Source organism: Saimiri boliviensis, chromosome 11, assembly GCF_048565385.1.
Source record: "Saimiri boliviensis isolate mSaiBol1 chromosome 11, mSaiBol1.pri, whole genome shotgun sequence".
NCBI classification, from domain to species: domain Eukaryota; kingdom Metazoa; phylum Chordata; class Mammalia; order Primates; family Cebidae; genus Saimiri; species Saimiri boliviensis.
The window spans coordinates 44,185,971-44,207,732 of NC_133459.1; the positions used below are offsets into that span (position 1 = coordinate 44,185,971).

The 21,762-nt window shown below is 40.6% G+C and overlaps 1 protein-coding gene across 3 annotated transcripts in view; it reads right to left on the bottom strand.

Annotated features, from left to right (window-relative positions):
* The window catches only part of TESK2 (testis associated actin remodelling kinase 2), a 165,022-nt gene that overhangs the window by 75,831 nt on the left and 67,429 nt on the right, over positions 1 to 21,762 (bottom strand). For all 3 annotated transcript variants that reach the window (XM_074380715.1, XM_010347426.3, XM_010347430.3), the window contains exon 3: positions 13,617 to 13,738. In XM_074380715.1, coding sequence (XP_074236816.1) covers positions 13,617 to 13,738 — 122 coding nt within the window. The remainder of the gene's footprint in view (positions 1 to 13,616; positions 13,739 to 21,762) is intronic.

Sequence of the window (21,762 nt, forward strand, 5' to 3'; positions counted from 1 at the left end):
GCCTGTAATCCCAGCACTTTGGGAGGCCGAGGTGGGTGGATCACGAGGTCAAGAGATCGAGACCATCCTGGTCAACATGGTGAAACCCCATCTCTACTAAAAATACAAAAAATTAGCTGGGCATGGTGGCGTGTGCCTGTAATCCCAGCTACTCAGGAGGCTGAGGCAGGAGAATTGCCTGAACCCAGGAGGCGGAGGTTGCGGTGAGCCAACAACGTGCCATTGCACTCCAGCCTGGGTAACAAGAGCGAAACTCCATCTCAAAATAAAATAAAATAAAATAAAATAAAAATTATTCAACATTAAATTCAATGTGATTTCTTATTTATTTATTTATTTTTTACATACAGGGCCTCACTATATCACCCAGTCTGGGGTGCAGTGGCACAACTGAAACCACCTTTGCAAAAGATAAATTTGACATAGTTAACTCTATCTTGCCTCCGACCTCCAAGCTGTTTGTCTTTGGTCATTCCTGGGGATAGGCCAAGCTAACTTTGGGAGGAATTTAATTTACAGTTTAACCTTAAAGCAAGAATGATAATAGCCCTTCCCAAAACTAAGCCACCTTTGCAAAACTAACTAAAGGCCACAAGGTTAGGATTATGAGAGGGGCCAGAATTCTGCTAAAATGTAGGTATAGTTCTACAGTCTCTTACTGTTCAGGAGTCATGTGGCTAGAGATCACAAGATTTGTGACTTCACCAATTGCTCCTATAGATAATATCACTATTATAGAACCTAACACTTGTTTTCTGAGAGGTTTTTTTAGACTGACCCCACCCAGACTGGTGACTCATCACTCAACTGGTCCTGTAGCCCCAAATTCCCCAATCTTTTTGGCACCAGGGACTGGTCTTATGGAAGACAATTTTTCACAGACTTGGGGAAGGGGTGGGTGGAGGGATGATTTTGGGATGAAACTGTTCCACCTCAGATCATCAAGGCATTTGATTATCATAAGGAGTACACAACCAAGATCCCTCGCATGCACAGTTCACAACAGGATTCATGCTTCCATGAAAATCTAATGCTACTACTGATCCGACAGGAAGCAGAGCTCAGGCAGTAATGCTCACTTGCCTGCTCATCTCCTGCTGTGCGGCCCAGTTCCTAATAGGCCACAGACTGGTACCTGTCCATAACCTGGGGGTTGAGGACTCCTGCTGTAGCCCTACACAGAGGTACATTCAGTGCACAAGGACTTTTTCCACACCCCCATAATTTCATCCCTAATCAAACAGCAGCACCCATTCCCTCAGCCTTGCCCATTGTCCATAAAAATTCTTAACATCTAGAGGGCCTTCAGGAAGACTGATTCGAGTGATAACCACCTCTTCAACATGGCTGGCCTTGAGTCAATTAAACTCTTTCTCTACTGTAATGCCATGATCTCAGGGAATTGCTTTTGTCTGTATAGCTGGCAGGAAGAAACCAGCTGTAATCTTGAACTCCTAGGCTCAAATGATCCTCCTGCCTCAGCCTCCCAAGTGCTGGGATTATAGGTGTGAGCCACCATGCCCTGCCTCAATGTGATTTCTAACCACTGATCTGGTCCATTCACATTTAACAGGGGAAATCAAAGCACAGAGGTTAAATAACTTGTCCTAGTGAATATAATTAGGAAATAGTGGAGCCATCTGAATTGTACAAAAGAAAGAGTGGAAGAAAAGGCTGGAAAACAGATTGAACCTTAACTGCCAGTCTAAAAGATTTTTTACTCAATTCTGAAACCAATGTGAGCCACAAAAAAATTTTAAGAAATAAACTATACAACTAGAGCTGTGTATCAGGAATAGTAAAAAAGAGGGCAAAGAGGGAAAATAATTCACTCCAGGTGAAAGTGAAGAAGGCTGAATTACGGCATACATATAAGGGAAGAAATAGATGCAAAAGCCTTTGAATACTTAGAATCACAGCTCAGCTTCTGATTAGAAGCAAGGAACACACAGAATAACTAAAGATGGCTGGAATTTTTCACGATAGATAACAGGAAAGATGCCTATCTTAATAATTGAGACAGGGAAAAATATCCTGCCATATTCTCATGGCATTAGCTAATGCTAGTCTATTTCCTACATAGTACAGTTTACTTCCTTTGGTTTTGTTGTTGCTGTTGTTGTTTTTGAGATGGAATCTCACTCTCTGTAGTGGCGCAATCTCAGCTCACTGCAACCTCCGCCTCCTGGATTCAAGCGGTTCTTCTGCCTCAGCCTCCCAAGTGGCTGGGACTACAGGCATGTGCCACAATGCCCAGCTAAATTTTGTATTTTTAGTAGAGATGGGGTTTCACCATATTGGCCAGGCTGTTCTCAAACTCCTGACCTCGTGATCAGCCCACTTCGGCCTCCCAAAGTGCTGGAATTACAGGCATGAGCCACCACACCCAGTCTAGTTTACTTCTTCTTCTTCTTTTTTCTTTTTTTTTTTAAAGATGGGGTTTCACCATGTTGGTGAGGCTGGTCTTGAACTCTCGACTTCAGGTGGTCCGCCAGCCTCGGCCCCCCAGAGTGCTGGGATTACAGCGTGAGCGGCCCTAGTTTACTTCTTTTTTTTTTTTTTTTTGAGGCGGAGTTTCGCTCTTGTTACCCAGGCTGGAGTGCAATGGCACGGTCTCGGCTCACCGCAACCTCCACCTCCTGGGTTCAGGCAATTCTCCTGCCTCAGCCTCCTGAGTAGCTGGGATTACAGGCACGCGCCACCATGCCCAGCTAATTTTTTTGTATTTTTAGTAGAGACGGGGTTTCACCATGTTGACCAGGATGGTCTCGATCTCTTGACCTCGTGATCCACCCGCCTTGGCCTCCCAAAGTGCTGGGATTACAGGCTTGAGCCACCGCGCCCAGCCTTACTTCTTAAGGACACTCTCTGGGAGACAAGAAGCCTCTATTTCTCTTGCATTAATCATATTACCTAGCACAGGAAGGAACTCAGTAGTTCCAAGTAAATATTTGGAGAATTGAAGGCTTAGCTGGTGAAGTGAAAGAGGAGTCTAAAAGAAATATTAAATTTCTCATGGCATAAAAGAACAAAAAAAAGGGACCCAGTGCAGTGGCTTAAGCATGTAATTCCAGCACTTTGGGAGGCAAAGGTGGGAGGACTGCTTGAGCTCAGGAGTTCGAGACCAGCCTGGCCAATATAGTGAGACCTCTGTTTACAAAAAACAAATTTCAAAATTAGCCAAGTGTGGTGGTATACACCTGTAGTCCCAGCTACTCAGGAAGCTGAGGTGGGAGGATTGCTTGAGCCCAGGAGGCAGAGGTTGCAATGAGCCAAGATCACGCCACTGTACTCTGGCCTGGGCGACAGAGTGAGACCCTGTCTCAGGGTCGGGGGGAGGTATGAGAACAAATCCTGGTGTATAATTCCTCAGAAAGGCCATTGGGGAGTGGAAGTGAGCAGGGCATGGAATTGGGTTTCAGATCTTGAGCATAAGACTTCCTGGCGTAAACAACTTTATTCACAAGAGACCTAAACAATCAGTCCCTGCACTCAACAAAGTACTTTATTGTTTTTTTTTTAACTGATAACTTTGAGCAACTGATAATAAAACAACCAATCTTAACTGAGCCCATATATAAACAGAATACATACACATGAACAAAATTTACACAAGTACTACCTCTATGACTTACCAGGCCCCTACTTTTCCTTCCAAATAGAAATCTTAGGAGGAAGGGTAATAAAAGGAAAAAGGGAAACTGGGAGATTGGGGTCAAGAAAAAGAGAACTACAAAGGTTCTGCTCGCTCATTCCTGCTGGGCACACAACAGTTCTGGCAGAAGAGAACCAAGGCATGACCAGAGGATTAAATCACTACCATCTGGCAGATCATGCAGACAGTCTTCTTTCCCAAGTAGACTTTCCAAAGCACTAACAGAGTAATTTTCAATTCACTCTTTTTCTTCTTTCTTCCTTTTCTTCCTTCATTTTTTTTTCTCTCTCTCTTTTAAGCAGGAGACCTTTTCTTCAAAACTCTTATACAAAAGCTCAATATAAAAAATAAAGTGGAACTGTTTTGACAAGATGAAGCCGAGAGGAGAACAGAAGTCTCATCTACTCAGCAACCTCTCACCCGGGGCCAGCACCTGAGAAGGCACATCTGTGTAATCCTAGGATTCCAAGAGATGGATTCTTCCCAATTTACATCTAATCTCAATTTGGGGGAAAACTCTGGTTCATATTTCTGCACCTATAAAAGAGAGCTCATAATGTTTACAGCTTGAAAATAAAATAAGAGCCATACTAACAAATAGTAACCAAAAAACTTAAATTCTAAGTGTTAACAGCAAATTTCTAAGACAACTAAAAAGCATCTAGAAAATACAAATTCTAAGAACTCTGAGAATGAAACATAGTCATGCTAGTTTGACATTTAAGGAGTCCCAGGAGGCTGGGCGTGGTGGCTCAAGCCTGTAATCCCAGCACTTTGGGAGGCCAAGGCAGGTGGATCACAAGGTCAAGAGATCGAGACCATCCTGGTCAACATGGTGAAACCCCGTCTCTACTAAAAATACAAAAAACATTAGCTGGGTATGGTGGTGCGTGCCTGTAATCCCAGCTACTCAGGAGGCTGAGGCAGGAGAATTGCCTGAACCCAGGAGGCGGAGGTTGCGGTGAGCCGAGATCGCGCCATTGCACTCCAGCCTGGGTAACAAGAGCAAAACTCCGTCTCAAAAAAAAAAAAAAAAAAAAAAGGAGTCCCAGGGAAGTATAATAAAGGTTTTTATTATATTAATATTCCTCTGGGTAACAAAAGCCAAGAGAACTTTGCTCTAGGCCACTGATTAGAATAATTTCCCTTTGTTGTATTCAAAATATATAGTGAAAGTGAAGACATAAAAACATAAAAGATATAAATAATTAGAAGCATCTTTTAAAAAGTAATCCACTTTCAGGCTTTTAAACCACAGTATATTTGAGACAGATGGCTTATGCACAACAAAAATGGTCACCGTCAGAGTACAAACCAATGTGGTTAACAAAAATGATCATTCTCATGTATTATACTTGCAGTGTGACAATTCCTGTGCCAGAGGCTTTATATATATCATCTCATTTGTGGGCTTACTAGGAAGATCAAGATAGACTAAATGCTACCTTTAATATACTAGAAAACTTAGCTGACAGCAAAGAACATTACTTTTAAGTTAATGGGGGTGAAGGTGGAGGTGAAGATCATTCCTAAGCAATAGGACCAAAAGGAGATAAGCTAAGAAAGTACATCAAGGAGATATGGAATAGGAATGGTAATGTTGGTCTCATCCCAACACTACATTTCTAGGCTGGAACACACGTACCTGCAGTGAAACAAAGGCAAAAATGTAGGTAGCCCAGCATTATCGAATACAGTAGGCACTAGCTTCAGCAGAAATACAGAACATTTCCATCACTGCAGAAAGTTCTATTGGACAGCATTGCTTTAGTAGAAAACTCTTGAATGTATTAAAAGCAGCAGTAGGCACTAAACAAGTGTTTGGTGATTAAATGAATTTTAAAAAGATAGGTGCTTTGTAGACACTGCTGCTGCTGCAGGGAGCCCTGTACTACCAGCCATGGTCAAACCCACCATGCTCTTCAACATGGTAGTAGATGCCAAGCCCTTGGACTGTGTCTCCTTTAAGCTGTTTGCAGACAAGTTTCCAAAGACACCAGAAAACTTTTGTTCTCTGAGCACTGGAGAGAAAGGATTTGGTTATAAGAGTTCCTGCTTTCACAGAATTATTCCAGAGTTTATGAGTCAAGTTGGATGGCAAGCATGTGGTCTTTGGCAAAGTGAAAGAAGGTATGAATATTGTGGAGGCCATGGAGCTCTTTTGGTCCAGGAATGGCAAGACCAGCAATAAGATCACCATTGCAGACTGGACAACTCTAGTAATTTTGACTTGTGTTTCTTAACCACCAGACCATTCCTCTTGTAGGTCAGGAGAGCACCCCTCCACCCCATTTGCTCACAGTATCCTAAATCTTTGTGCTTTTGTTGCAGTTCCCTTTGGGTATCATGTTTTCCTTCTTCCCTTCCATGCCTAACTGGATTGCAAAGTTAAGTTTATGATTATGAAATAAAAACTAAATAACAACAACAAAAAAAGATAGGCTATAATAGGCCACTGAAATAAGCAAAAAGAGGAAAAGAAACTAATAATAATAGCTAGCATTTACTGAACGCTTACCACGCACCAGGTACTATTCTAAGCGATTTATCTGTACTAATTTAATTAATCTTCAGTAACAACTCCATAAAATATTTATTGTCATTACCCTCATTTTATAGATGGGAAAACTAAGGCTCAGAGAGGTTAATTAAACTTTCCTAAGATCCAGGGTTTGAATCCAGACAGTTTGATCTAGAATCTAGAGCAAGCTTGTCCAACCCTCGGCCCACGGGCCACGTACAGCCCAGAATGGCTTTGAATGTTGCACAACACAAATTCATAAACTTTCTTAAAACATTATGAGATTTTTTTCCCAACAGTTTGTTTGTTTGGCTCATCAGCTATTGTTAGTGTTAGAGCATTTTATATGTGACCCAAGACAATTCTTTTTCCAGTATGACCCAGGGAAGCCAAAAGATTAGATACCCCTAATCTAGAGCCCCTCCCCAACTTTTTTTGAGACAAGCTCTGGTTCTGTCACCGAGGCTGGAGTGTAGTGGTGTGATCTCAGCTCACTGCAGGTTCTGCCTCCTAGGCTCAAGCCATCCTCCCAACTCAGCGTCTAAAGCAGCTGCAGCTATAGGCGCACACCACGATGCCCAGCTAATTTTTGTATTTTTTTGTAGAGAAAACATTTTTTCTACAAAAAATACAAAAGAAAACATCATTTCACCATGTTGCCCAGGCTGGTCTCAAACTTGTGAGCTCAAGGGATCTGTCCACCTTCACCTTCCATAGTGCTAGGATTATAGGTGTGAGCTACTGCAACCAGTCTAAAGCCTTCATTTTAAATCATACCATACTATTACTTTTAAAAATAGGTTAAACATAAATGTATACAGTATAGAATGATTAAATCAAGCTAATTGCCGGGCGCAGTGGCTCAAGCCTGTAATCCCAGCACTTTGGGAGGCTGAGGCGGGTGGATCACAAGGTCAAGAGATCGAGACCATCCTGGTAAACATGGTGAAACCCCGTCTCTACTAAAAATACAAAAATTAGCTGGGCACGGTGGCGTGTGCCTGTAATCCCAGCTACTCAGGAGGCTGAGGCAGGAGAATTGTCTGAACCCAGGAGGCGGAGGTTGCAGTGAGCCAAGATGGCGCCATTGCACTCCAGCCTGGGTAACAAGAGCGAAACTCCTCCTCAAAAAAAAAAAAAATCAAGCTAATTAACATATCTATTACCTCACATCATTTTTTGTGGTAAGATATTTGAAATTTATTCCCATTGCTGGATCATATAGCAGTTCTATTTTTCCTGGATTTTAAAAAAAATATATACAGTATTATTAACTATTGTCACTATGCTGTGCAACAGATTTCAGATATTTATTCCTCCTATGTAACTGAAACTTTGTGTCTCTGACCAACATCTCCCCATTTCCTCCTCCATCTCACCCCACTTACCCCTATCCTCTGGTAACCACCATTGTACTCTCTACTTCTATGAGATTGACATTTTTAGATTTCACATATAAAATTAGATCATGGGTTATTTGTCTTTCTGTGTCTGGCTTATTTCATTTAGTGTAACATCCTGCAGGTTCATTTCAACCAAGTTGTCCCAAATGACAGTATTTCCTTCTTTTTTTTTTCTTTTTGAGACAGAGTTTTGCTCTTGTTGCCCAGGCTGGAGTGCAATGGTGCAATCTCAGCTCAGCTCACTACAACCTCCGCCTCCCCGGTTCAGGCGATTCTCCTGCCTCAGCTTCCCTAATAGCTGGGATTATAGGCACCTGCCACTAAGTCTGGCTAATTTTTGTATTTTTATTAGAGACGAGGTTTCACCATGTTACCAGGCTGGTCTTGAACTCCTGACCTCAAGTGATTCACCCTCCTTGGCCTCCCAAAGTGCTGGGATTACAGGCATGAGCCACCTTGCCTGGCCTCCTGCTTTTTCTTAATTACATTTTTTTGTAGAGACAGGGCCTCATTTTGTTGCCCAGGCTGGTCTCAAACTCCTGGGCTCAAGTGATGCCCCCACCTGGGCGTCCCAAAGTGCTAGGATTACATCCATGAGCCACCATGCCCAGCCAAGTACTGCGTTCTTTTTAAAGGCCATATAGTACTCTATTGTGTATATATGCCACATCTTATCAATTCATTGGTTGATGGACACTTGGGTTGATTCCATATCTTGGCTATTGTGAATAATGCTGCAATGAACACGGGAGTGCAGATACCTCTTTGATATACTGGTTTCAATTCCTTCTGATATATCCCCAGAAATGAGATTGCTGGATCATAAAGTGTTCTATTCTTAGGTTTTTGAGAAACTTCATACTGTTTTCTATAATGGCTGTACTAATTTACACTCCAGCCAACAGTGTAAAAGGGTTCCCTTGCAAACACTTATCTTTCTTTTTTTTTTTTTTTTTTTTGAGACGGAGTTTCGCTCTTGTTACCCAGGCTGGAGTGCAATGGCGCGATCTCGGCTCACCGCAACCTCCGCCTCCTGGGTTCAGGCAATTCTCCTGCCTCAGCCTCCTGAGTAGCTGGGATTACAGGCACGCACCACCACGCCCAGCTATTTTTTTTTGTATTTTTAGTAGAGACGGGGTTTCACCATGTTGACCAAGATGTCCTCGATCTCTTGACCTTGTGATCCACCCGCCTCGGCCTCCCAAAGTGCTGGGATTACAGGCTTGAGCCACCGCGCCCGGCCGCAAACACTTATCTTTCATCATTTTGATAACAGCCATTCAAACAGGTGAGAAGTGGTAGTATTTTTTAAAAATTTTTTTATAGAGACAGGGTCACACTATGGTGCCCAGGCTGGTCTTAGACTCAAACAATCCTCCCATCTAGGCATGAACCACTGCATCTGGCCAGAGGTGATATCTCATTGTGGTTATAATTTTCATTCCCCTAATTATTAAGGATGTTGAGTATTTTTTCATGAACCTCTTGGTCATCTTCATGTCTTCTACTGAGAAATATCTATTCAGGTCTTTTGCTCATTTTAAAAATTGGGTTTTCTTGTTATTGAGGTGTTTGAGTTCCTTATACATTTTGGATATTAGCCCCTTATGGGATGTATGATTTGCAAATATTTTCTTCCACTCTAAGCATTGCCTCTTTATTGTTTCCTTTGCTGCACAGAAGCTTTTAGTTTGATGCAATCCCATTTGTCTATTTTTGCTTTTGTTGCTTGTGCACATCTAAAAAATTATTGCCTAGACCAATCTCATGGAGATTTTTCCATTATGTTTTCTTTTAGTAGTTTTACAGTTTTCAGGTTATACTATACCACTTTTATTATATTACAACTATATCTAAAAATTTCGCTGTAATGAAATAAAATGAATTTAAAGTCAACCTGCCATGCATTTCCTAGCTCAGTTCACAGTGAAGAGAATGAGAAAAGGAATGGTAGAATAATAAGCAGGAAAGATGCCAAAATGCTAATACTAGTTTTAGCCCTACATGCTGAGACTGAGAGCTAGTTTTGTTTTGTTGTTCTTACTAATTCTTTCTTTTTTTTATAAAGACGGGGTTTCACCATGTTGGTCAGGCTGGTCTTGAACTCCCGACCTCAGGTGATCTGCCCGCCTTGGCCTCCAAAGTGCTTGGATTACAGGTGTGAGCCACCACGCCTGACCACTAATTCTATTTTCTAAATGCTTCCATTGCAATCATGTATCACTTCTGTAATAATAAAAAAATTAAAATATGACTTTTTAAGCTAGATTATATTACTTAAAATATGATCATCTTAAAAATTCCTAAGCAGAATATCAAATCAAGCCTCATCTACCTCACTCTCAAACATAGTATAGGCCCCCTAACTGATCTCTCTGCTACCAGTCTCCCAAACACTAAACCATTCTACATCTTGTCATCAACTACCTTATCATTCTAGTTCCTGCTCAGAATCCAATCACAGATCATAAACTACAACTTTGGATTTATGCAAAGCATTTCTGGGTAATTTGACCCAATTCAACTTTTCCACCTTTATCTACCAATACTGTCCTATCAAATTCTCAGTTCTTCTAAGAGAATCCTGGTGGAAAGAACCCAGGCCTAAGAGGAGACTTTGGCCTAGGTTACATAATCTCTTGGCCTCAATGGAGAGTGAGTGTGAAGATTAAATCTTTAAATAAGTAACATACACAGTATACAACAAGCCTTCAATAAAAGGTCGTTATTATTATTATCATTATTAGCCAAATGAGTTTTTATTCACTGACTCCTCAAAAAGCTTTGCATTTTTATATCTGTGCTTTCTTTTTTTCTTTCTTTTTTTTTTTTTTCTTCCTTTTTTTTTTTTTTTTTTTTTGAGACGGAGTTTCGCTCTTGTTGCCCAGGCTGGAGTGCAATGGCGCGATCTCGGCTCACCGCAACCTCTGCCTCCTGGGTTCAGGCAATTCTCCTGCCTCAGCCTCCTGAGTAGCTGGGATTACAGGCACGCGCCACCATGCCCAGCTAATGTTTTGTATTTTTAGTAGAGACGGGGTTTCACCATGTTGACCAGGATGGTCTCGATCTCTTGACCTCGTGATCCACCCACCTCGGCCTTCCAAAGTGCTGGGATTACAGGCTTGAGCCACCGTGCCCGGCTATCTGTGCTTTCTATATCACTATTTGCTCTAAGTTCCTCCCCTATCTTCTAAAATTCTATTAAAATTCAAGGTTCATTATTACGCACTACATGCCTGCATCAAAATACCTTATGTAATCCATAAGTATGTATACCTACTATGTAACCACAAAAATTATAAGTAATTTTTTTAAAAAATTCAAAGTCCAGTTCAAGTCCCCTCCTCTTAGAAGGCTTCCCTGACTCTTCAAAGTTAATATGACCCCTCACTCATTTGAACTCCTATAGCACTTAGAGTTTATTCTACTCAAATGGTGGTGTCTTAGTTAATTTATTAGTTCTCTTTCCATCAGTGTAAGTCCCCAAGTAGAGCAAGTAAAGTATAAATTCCTTGCTAGCAGAGACTCCATTTTATATATATCTTGATACCTTTCTGATGTCTGAATATATCACCAGGCATATATAGTAGATGTTCAAAAAATGTGTTAATCTGGCCAGGCATGGTGGCTCACCCCTGAAATCCCAGCACTTTGAGAAGCCGAGGTGGGTGGATCATCTGAGGTCAGGAGTTTGAGACCAGCCTGGCCAACATGGTGAAGCCCTGTCTTTAAAAAAATACAAACATTAGCCAGGTGTGGTAAGCAGGCACCTGTAATCCTAGCTACTTGGGATGCTTGAACCCGGGAGGTAGAGTTTGCAGTGAGCCAAGATCACACCATTGCACTCCATGCTGGGTGACAAGAGCAAAACTCCGTCTCAGGAAAAAAAAAAAAGGGTTAATCTGACTTACACATTTGAAAGAAAGTTATCACAATAAAAATACTAGCTGAATATTTTTGTAGTAGACTAGGAAGCCAATAATTCTATATAAAAATTGAAAGTTTCAAGTAAACAGTGTAATTTAATTCCATAATTAAATACCATTGACCAAACATGTAAGTCATACTTAAGCCATATGAGTTCTCTCTAGAGAACATATACAAATTAGCAGTAAATAACCCTAAGTAAATAGCACTTTAAACTTTCCAAAGCACCTGCACATAAACCCTAACTAAATATACATTGAATTAATTAAATGTCTTATTTGGTCTCATTTGAAAATATATTTGGCCAAGTGTGGTGGATTACACCTGTAATCCCAGCCTGAGCGACATAGTGAGACCTTGTCTTATTTAAAAAAATATCTATCTATCTATCTATCTATTTATCTATGGGCTCTCGTCAAGATGGCATAAAAATATTTTTTTAATAAAATATATATATTTTTTGAAGACAGGGTCTCATTCCATCATTCAGACTGGAGTGCAGTGCTGTGACCATGGCTCAATGCAGCTGCAAACTCATGGGCTCAAGAGATCCTCCCACCTCAGCCTCCAGAGTAGCTGAAACTATAGGCACATGCCACCATACCTGGCTAATTTTTTTGGTTGTTTTTGTTGTTGTTGTTGTTGTTTTGTAGAGATAGGGTTTCATCATGTTGCCCAGGCTGGACTTGAACTCCTGGGTTCAAGAGATCCACCCACCTTGCCCTCCCCAAAGTGCTGATATTATAGGTGTGAGCCACCATGCCCAACCAAATAAAATTTTTTTTAAGTGGCCGGGCACAGTGGCTCACGCCTGTAGTCCCAACACTTTGGGAGGCCGAGGCAGGCGGATCACATGGTCAAGAGATCAAGACCATCCTGGCCAACATGGTGAAACCCCAACTCAAAAATAAATAAATAAATAAATAATAAATAATAAAAAAATAACAAAATAATTTTTTTAAAAAGAAAATATATTTGCCTGACTAAAATATCAAAATAATTAAAGTGAGAAAGATTCAGATACAGATTATTTAAAAGCAAATTATATAAACTTACAAAAATAATTCTCCACTTTGGGAGGCCGAGGAGGGCAAATTGCTTGAGCCCAGGAATTTGAGACCAGCCTAGGCAACATGGTGGAACTCTGACTCTACAAAGCATGCGAAAGTTAGCTGGATGTGGTGGCACATGTGTAGTTCCAGCTGCACCAGAATCTGAGTCGGGGAAGATTAATTGAGCCCAGGAGGTCGAGGCTGCAGTGAACCATGATCATGCCACTGTACTCCAGCCTGGGTGACAGAGTGAGACACTATCTCAAAAAATAATAATAATTCTCACAGGCAAAATGTGTCTCCTCAAGTGAGTGCTAAAAGTTAAGGATAGATAACTTGAGGGCGTAATTTTACTTTTATTGTCACTTATTGATTTAATTATAATTTCCCATAAAGCAATCAGGAAAATTAAATAACCACATAAAGACCAATCTTTCCTCTCTGATAAATTACCAATCAGCAATAGAAAACAACTATTCTCAGCCGGGCACGGTGGTTCATGCCTGTAACCCCAACACTTTGGATGGCTGAGGCAGGCGGATCACAAGGTCAGGAAATCAAGATCATCCTGGCCAATACAGTGAAACCCCATCTCTACTGAAAATACAAAAAAATTAGCTGGGCATGGTGGTGCAGGCCTGTAGTCCCAGCTACTCAGGAGACTGAGGCAGGAGAATTGCATGAACCCAGGAGGTGGAGATTGCAGTGAGCCGACATTGTGCCACTGCACTACAGCCTGGGCGACAGTGTGAGACTCCATCTCAAAAAGATTTAAAAAAAAAGAAAAAAGAAAAAGAAAACAACTGTTCTAATGAACAAATGTTCAAATGAGAGTAAAGCAACTTAAGAGACAGAGAAAGTTTCTTTATTAAATGCAGTTATTACCAATAAATTAAGTCTCGATGGGTAGAAAACAAACTTGAGTACTGCTAAACCCCAATAAGATAGATTCAGCATGATAAATCCTGAATCCCTCCTCTTTTTGCTATTAGTGCTAGTGTTGCGAGCCTCCAAAGTTTCAGTTTTCTCATTTATCAGAAGGAAGGAAAGGCCATTACCTAAGGATGTTGGGATGGGAGAGTCTATTCATGAGCTGTACTTCTTTCAGCATGTTTGCCCGGTTACTACTCAACGTGTTCATCTTAAGAGCCATCACCTGACCAGAAGCTCGGTGTCGTACCTAGAATATTAAATAGAACAAGAAAAGAGAGTCAAAGGCAATAGCTATATATGAGGTCAATATCTCCAAATGTATAATATGCCAAGATATTTTCATGCCACTTTATATGAAAAATACATCTAATTACATTAAAGTATCACTTCCATTAAGATGAATTATTCTGGCCAGGCGCGGTGGCTCACGCCTGTAATCCCAACACTTCGGGAGGTCGAGGCAGGTGGATCACAAGGTCAAGAGATTGAGACCATCCTGGTCAACATGGTGAAACCCCATCTCTACTAAAAATACAAAAAATTAGCTGGGCATGGTGGCGCGTGCCTGTAATCCCAGCTACTCAGGAGGCTGAGGCGGGAGGACTGCCTGAACCCAGGAGGCAGAGGTTGCGGTGAGCCGAGATCGCGCCATTGCACTTCAGCCTGGGTAACAAGTGAAACCCCATCTCCAAAAAAAAAAAAAAAAAAAAAGATGAATTATTCTACTCAAGACCAATATTATTTCACATTGAGTTAGACAGAAAAACATTGTTAATAACATCTCATGAAATTATGTCTGATATACACTATGAAATACTACGCAGCCATACAAAGGAATGAGATCATATCCATTGCAGGGACATGAATGAAACTGGAAGCCATCATCCTCAGCAAACTAACACAGGAACAGAAAAGAAATCACCACATGTTTTCACTCATAAATGGGAGTTGAACATTGAGAACACATGGACACAGAGAGGGGAACAACACGTGCCAGAGTCTGTTGGGCGGTGAAGGAAGGGAACTTAGACGATGAGTAAATAGGCGCAGCAAACCACCATGGGACAAAACTGCACGTTCTGCACATGTATCCCATTTTTGTTTGTTTTTAGAAGAAAAAAAGAAAAAATAAACAAATAAATCATGTCTGATTTGCTGTTGTTTTTGTTGTTGGTGTTGTTTTCTTTTTTCTGAGACGGAGTTTCACTCTAGTTACCCAGGCTGGAGTGCAATGGCGCGATCTCGGCTCACCGCAACCTCCGCCTCCTGGGTTCAAGCAATTCTCCTGCCTCAGCCTCCTGAGTAGCTGGGATTACAGGCACGCGCCACCATGCCCAGCTAATGTTTTGTATTTTTAGTAGAGACGGGGTTTCACCATGTTGACCAGGATGGTCTCAATCTCTTGACCTTGTGATCCACCTGCCTCGGCCTCCCAAAATGCTGGGATTACAGGCTTGAGCCACCGCGCCCGGCTGTTGTTGTTGTTTGAGACAGGGTCTCACTGTGTCATCCAGACTGGAGTACAGCACCCTTTGCCTCCGGGTTCAAGTGATTTTCCTGCCTCGGCCTCCTGAGTAGCTGGCATGTACCAACACAACTGGCTGATTTTTGTATTTTTAGTAGAGATGGGGTTTCATTTTTGGTAGAGATGAGATTTCAACATGTTGGCCAGGCTGGTCTCGAACTCTTGACCTCAGGTGATTCTCCTGTCTCGGCCTCCCAAAGTGCTGGGATTACAGGTGTGAGTCACCATGCCCAGCCAATCATGTCTGTTTTTGATACCTTAAAAAAAAATGAGGGAAAATTTCTAGGTTGGTTGGTCATAGCTGACCTTGGTGAGTCTTAAGACACCAACAGAAAAAAGTCCCTTCTGTGGTATTCTAAGTGTGCAAAAAGAAGATATATACATAAGCCTTATATAATACTTAATGAAACTGTCTTTATAAGATACTCAAAGTCTCCCCCAAGTACCATAAAAATACATCTATAAGAAAAATGCATACTCAAACCCACATACTCAAAGTCTCCCCCAAGTACCATAAAAAGGTATCTATAAGAAAAATGCATTTCATGTTAAATATAGAAAGAAGTCTGTAAAACTTTTAGAACTAATATTGTAGTAACTCTACCCAAAGCCCCTCATAATCATTTAAACACACTGAAGTTAAATACAACAAACACGGGGCACACCACTTACCCATATGCACAGAGGAAAGTCTCTTTTTTTTTTTTTTTTTTGAGACAGAGGAAAGTCTCTTTTTTTTTTTTTTTTTTTTTTTTTTTTGAAACAGAGTCTTACTCTGTTACCCAGGCTGGAGTGCAGTGGTGCAATCTCAGCTCACTGCAACCTCCGCCTCCCAGGTCAAGTGATTCTCCTGCCTCAGCCTCCTGAGTAGCTGAGATTACAGGCACGCACCACCACACCCGGCTAATTTTTGTATTTTTAGTAGAGACGGTGTTTCACCATGTTGATCAGGCTGGTCTTGAACTCCTGGTTGTGATCCACCCACCTCAGCCTCCCAAAGTGCTGGGATTACAGGCGTGAGCCACCGTGCCCAGGCGGAAAGTCTACTTCTAAAAGCATTCACCCTCTATAGAACTCAATCTATTGTGCATGTGTAAATATCATTTATCATTTAAATGCACACTCCACAGGTTTCATAAACCAGAATGCCTTACTTGCAAAAAGATTGTTTTCACCCTGTAAATTATGTGGTCTCATTGGCTGCAAAATAAGACCATCAGACTTGATTTGATTCAAAGAAGTTAAACTGAGATACGTGTGTTTCCTGCTTAGGAATTATGAATGAGGCAGTAGAAAAATCATCAAGTCACAAAGATCATTCCGGGTAAAAAAAAATGCATTTTATCCTATAGACTTCAGGAGTATTATTTCAGTATGCTATACTTGACCAAACGGAAATTCCAAAAGAAAACATGACAGCTTACTTAAACTCTTCAATAACCAAAAACTCCTTGAGATGTCAATAGTTCCAGAAGTTTATCATAGCTATTAATACAGGTTAGACATCACAGCTTATCTTAGAATTCAAAGAAGCAATGTTTCAGAGTGGCCAGACAGAAGAGGGAAGGTTTTTGATGGAGAGGCCGGGTCAAAACAAGCAGAGCCACAGGAACCCAGATCGGAAAAATTGAGGGAGGCAGAACACTGGCTGCTTCTCCTCTTCTAGATTACTGAGTGAGATTTGGAACCCAGCTCTCTTCTCAATACATCAATGATTCTGTTGTAATGAACCTCCTGACTGATGAAAGAGAAGTAGCTTTCCATTTCAGATCCTGCATGGATAAGTTAAAAGAAACATTTATACACAAAGAGCTCACTGACAGTATTTTTCTAACTCTATTTATAGAAGACATCTGTGTTTTAATAAGGGCTCTCCATCTGAAAGTCACTCCTTTTATTTTTCCATCATCTGAAAACTGTCACACTGAGATTTTAACAAAATGGTGAAACTCATAAAAAGATAGTCCATCATGACCAAGTAGGATTTACCCCTGGGATGCAAGGATAGTTGAACATAACGTAAATCAATCAATGTGATACCTCATATCAACAGAATGAGGGTCAAAAACCATATGATCATTTCAATTGATGCTGAAAAAGCATTTGACGAAATTCAACATCTCTTCATGATAAAAAAAAAAAACCCTGAAAAAACTAGATATAGAAGGAACATAGCTCAAAAAGCCATATATGACAGACCCAAAACTAGTATCATACTGAAAAACTGAAAGCCTTTCCTCTGAGATGTGGAACACAAAAAGGATGCCCATTTTCACCACGGTTATTCAACATAGTACTGGACATCTTAGGTAGAGCAATCAGACAAGAGAAAGAAATAAAGGGCATCCAAATCGGAAAGGAAAAAGCCAAATTATTCTTGTTTGCAGATGATATGACCTTATATTTGGAAAAAAACTAAAGACTCCACTAAAAAAACTATTATAACTGATATATTCAGAAAAATTGAAGCATACAAATCAGGCTACTGATTTTTGTATGTTGATATGCCAACAGTGAACAATTTCAAAAAGAAATCAAAAAAGTAAAACAATTTTTAATAGCTTCAAATAAAATTAAATACCTAGAAATTAAGGTAACCAATGAAGTAAAAGATCTCTAAAAGGCCAGGCACTGTGGTTCATGCCTATAATCCCAATATTTTGGGACACCAAAGTGGGAGGATTGCTGGAGTCCAGGAGTTCGAGACCAGCCTGGGCAACATAGTGAGACACCATCTCTACTAAAAATACAAAACAAAACAAAAAAAAATTTAACTGGGCTTGGTGGCTTAAGCCTGTGGTCCCAGCTAGTTGGGAAGCTGAGGTGATAGGATTGCTTGAGCCCAGGAAGTCGAGGCTGCAGTGAGCTATGGTCATGGCACTATATACTCCAGCCTAGGCAACAGAGCAAGACTCTGCCTTAGGTCGGGCATGGTGGCTCACGCCTGTAATCCAAGCACTTTGGAGGCCAAGGCGGGCAGATCACCTGAGGTCGGGAGTTCAAGACCAGCCTGACCAACGTGGTGAAACCCCGTCTTAAAAAAAAAAAAAAAAGACTGTCTCAAAAACAAACAAAAAAGAGCTCTACAATGAAAATTTAAAAACACTGATATAAGAAATTAGAGAAGAGGGCCGGGTGCAGTGGCTCAAGCCTGTAATCCCAGCACTTTGGGAGGCCGAGGCAGGTGGATCACAAGGTCAAGAGATCGAGACCATCCTGGTCAACATGGTGAAACCCCGTCTCTACTAAAAATAAAAAAAATTAGCTGGGCATGGTGGGGCGTGCCTGTAATCCCAGCTACTCGGGAGGCGGAGGCAGGAGAATTGCCTGAACCCAGGAGTCGGAGGTTGCGGTGAGCCGAGATCGCACCATTGCACTCCAGCCTGGGTAGCAAGAGCGAAACTTTGTCTCAAAAAAAAAAAAAAGAAATTAGAGAAGATACAAAAAAAGAAAGATATTTCATATTCATTAATTGGGATTAGAAGAATCAATATTTTTAAAATTCCCATAATAATCAAATAATACCAAACTTTATATGGAATCTCAAAGAGCCAGAATCACCAAAGACATACTGAGCAAAAGCAAAAAACTGAAGGAATCACATTACTTAACTTCAAATTACACCACAGAGCTATTGTAAACAAAACAACATGGTATTGGGATAAAAACAGAAACATAGACCAATGGAACAGAACAGAGAACCCAGAAACAAATCCATAAATCTACAGTAAACTCATTTTCAACAAAAGTGCCACAAACATACACTGGGGAAAAGGGAGTCTCTTCAATAAATAGTGCTGGGAAAACTGTATAGCTATATGCAGAAGAATGAAACTAGACTCCTATCTCTAGTAATATACAAAAATCTAATCAAAATGGATTAAAGACTTCAATCTAAGACCTCCAACTACGAAACTACTACAGGAAAACATAGGGAAAACTCTTCGATTGGTCTGGGCAAAGATTTCTCAACTGATACTAAAAAGCATAGGCAACCAAAGCAAAAATGGACATATGGGATCACATCCAGTTAAAAAGCTTCTGCACAGCAAATGAAACAACCAACAAAGAGTCAACCCAGAATGGGAGAAAATATCTGCAAACTATCTGTCTGACAAAGGATTAATAACCAGAATATATAAAGAGCTCAAACAACTCTACAGGAAAAAAAAAATCTAACAATGAGATTTTAAAAATAGGCAAAAGCCAATGGCCTCTGTTAGGAAGGGAAGGGGCTCAACACAGTGATGGACTGATCCAGATGGCTCCTGGGGATGAATGTGAGTGCGTGGCTTCTGCCAGCATGAATGCTTGGAGATATGTCCTTTGCTTTAAAAGAAAATATCTTCTATTTAGAGTACATAGGGCATGACGTGGATTTATTAGTCTGGTAGATAAAATGAAAAGCCACTCAGGTAAGAGCACTCACTCGTGGCAGTTTTTAAGCATGAAAATCGTCTTCTCAAAGTATCATCACTTTTTTTTTTTTCTTTTTTTTTTTTGAGACGGAGATTTGCTCTTGTTACCCAGGCTGGAATGCAATGGCGCAATCTCGGCTCACCGCAGCCTCCGCCTCCTGGGTTCAAGCAATTCTCCTGCCTCAGCCTCCCGAGCTGGGATTACAGGCAGGCGCCACCACGCCCAGCTAATTTTTGTATTTTTAGTAGAGACGGGGTTTCACCATGTTGACCAGGATGATCTCCATCTCTTGACCTCGTGATCTCTTGGCCTCGGCTTCCGAAAGTGCTGGGATTACAGGCGTGAGCCACCGGGCCCCGCCCACTTTTAAAAGAAGGCTGCTAATTGCATTTTGGTAGTTCTTCAGTCAAGAAAACTTGAATTGTTTGGGGGAAAGTGGGTTCAAAAGAGCATATATCTTTCACATCCACATTCAGAACCCAGCAACCTGGAGTCCAATTTTCAATATTTTAACTACCTCAATAATGCTATGAATGTAAGATACTGGGATAGAGATCCCAACTTGAAACAATAACCAGTGCCTGTAGTAACTTAATGTCTGTCAAATACTTTCATTGATTGGTTTATATGCCATTCTTGTTATAGAAGAATATGCCTTTTTTAAAAGTTTATTTATAACACTTTCCCAATTTATATTTTAAAAAGCTACAGAATACTGGATCAATAATCTTTTTGGGGGGTAGAATAAAATAATTGATTACTTCTGGATACCCAGGGTGGGAAGGGGTGGTTGGAAAACCAGAACTATTTTTTAAAACATTAGGTTTCAACATAAATACAACTCACAACTGCTAGATTTGGTGGGGGCAAGCATTGTGTGGGTTTTGTTTTGTTTAATTTATTGATTAGTCTTTCAGTAGGCTTTTTTTTTTTTTTGAGATTCCTGGACCATCATTAAATATGCACTGTGAAGAGATTAATATGTATAAAGGGCTTTACCAAAGTCCACTAAATAAACACTACTCAAGTATAGACTGCACACCAAAATGTATCTGTGTTATGACATTAATTGCAAATAGCAAGTATGGTGCTAATGTCTACGCCAGTGGAATTAGATGAGTGCTATGCACTTAATTTTAAAATAAAACTGGTTTTCAGTTAAAAAAAATAGGCAAAAGATCTCAATAGACATTTCTCAAAAGAAGACAAATGGCAAACAGGCACATTTAAAGGTGTTCAACATCACTGATCATTATAGAAATGCAAATCAAAACTGCAATGAGATATCATCTCACCCTAGTTAAAATGGCTTTTATCCAAAAGAAGGGTTTGAATTCTTGCAGGCCAGGCACAGTGGGTCAAGCCTTTAATTCCAGCACTTTGGGAGGCAAGGTAGGTGAATCACCTGAGGTCAGGAGTTCGAGACCAGCCTGGCCAACATGGTGGCACCCCATCTCTACAAAAAATGCAAAAATTAGCTGGGCTTGGTGACGCATGTCTGTAATTCCAGCTACTTGGGAGGCTGAAGCAAAAGAATTGCTTGAACCTGGGAGGCAGAAGTTGCAGTGAGCTGAGACTACGTCACTGCACTCCAGCCTGAGCAACAGAGTGAGACGAGCAACAGCGCAAGACTCCATCTCAAAAAAATAATTATTATTATTGCAAAGATATGAAGAAAGGGGAAGACTTGTGTACTGTTGGTAGGAATGTAAATTAGTGTAAGCCATTATGGAGACTAGTTTGGAGGTTCCTCAAAAAACTAGGAATAGAGCTACCATATGATCCAACAATCCCACTGCTGGGTATATACCAAAAGAAGGGAAATCAGTATGTCAAATAGATATCTGCATTCCCATGTTTATTGCAGCACTATTCACAATAGCTAAGATTTGGATGCAACCTAAGTGTCCATCAACAAACAAATGGATAAAGAAAATGTAGTATATACACACAATGGAGTACTAATCAGCCATAAGAAAGGATGAGAACCTGTCATTTGCAACAACATGGATAGAACTGACACTATGTTCAGTGAAATAAGCCAGACATAGAAAGACAAACTTCACATGTTCTCATTTATTTGTGGGAGCTAAAAATTAAAACAATTGAACTCATGGAAATAGAGTAGAATGATGGTTAACAGAGGCTGGGAAGGGTAGTGCAGGGTGTGGAGGATTGGGGGCAGTTATGGGTACAAAAATATAGTTAGAATGAAGATCTAGTACAATAGGGTGATTACACTCAACAATAATTTAATTGTACATTTTAAAATAACTAAGAGTATAACTGGAATGTTTGCAATACAAAGAAATGATAAATGCTTGAGG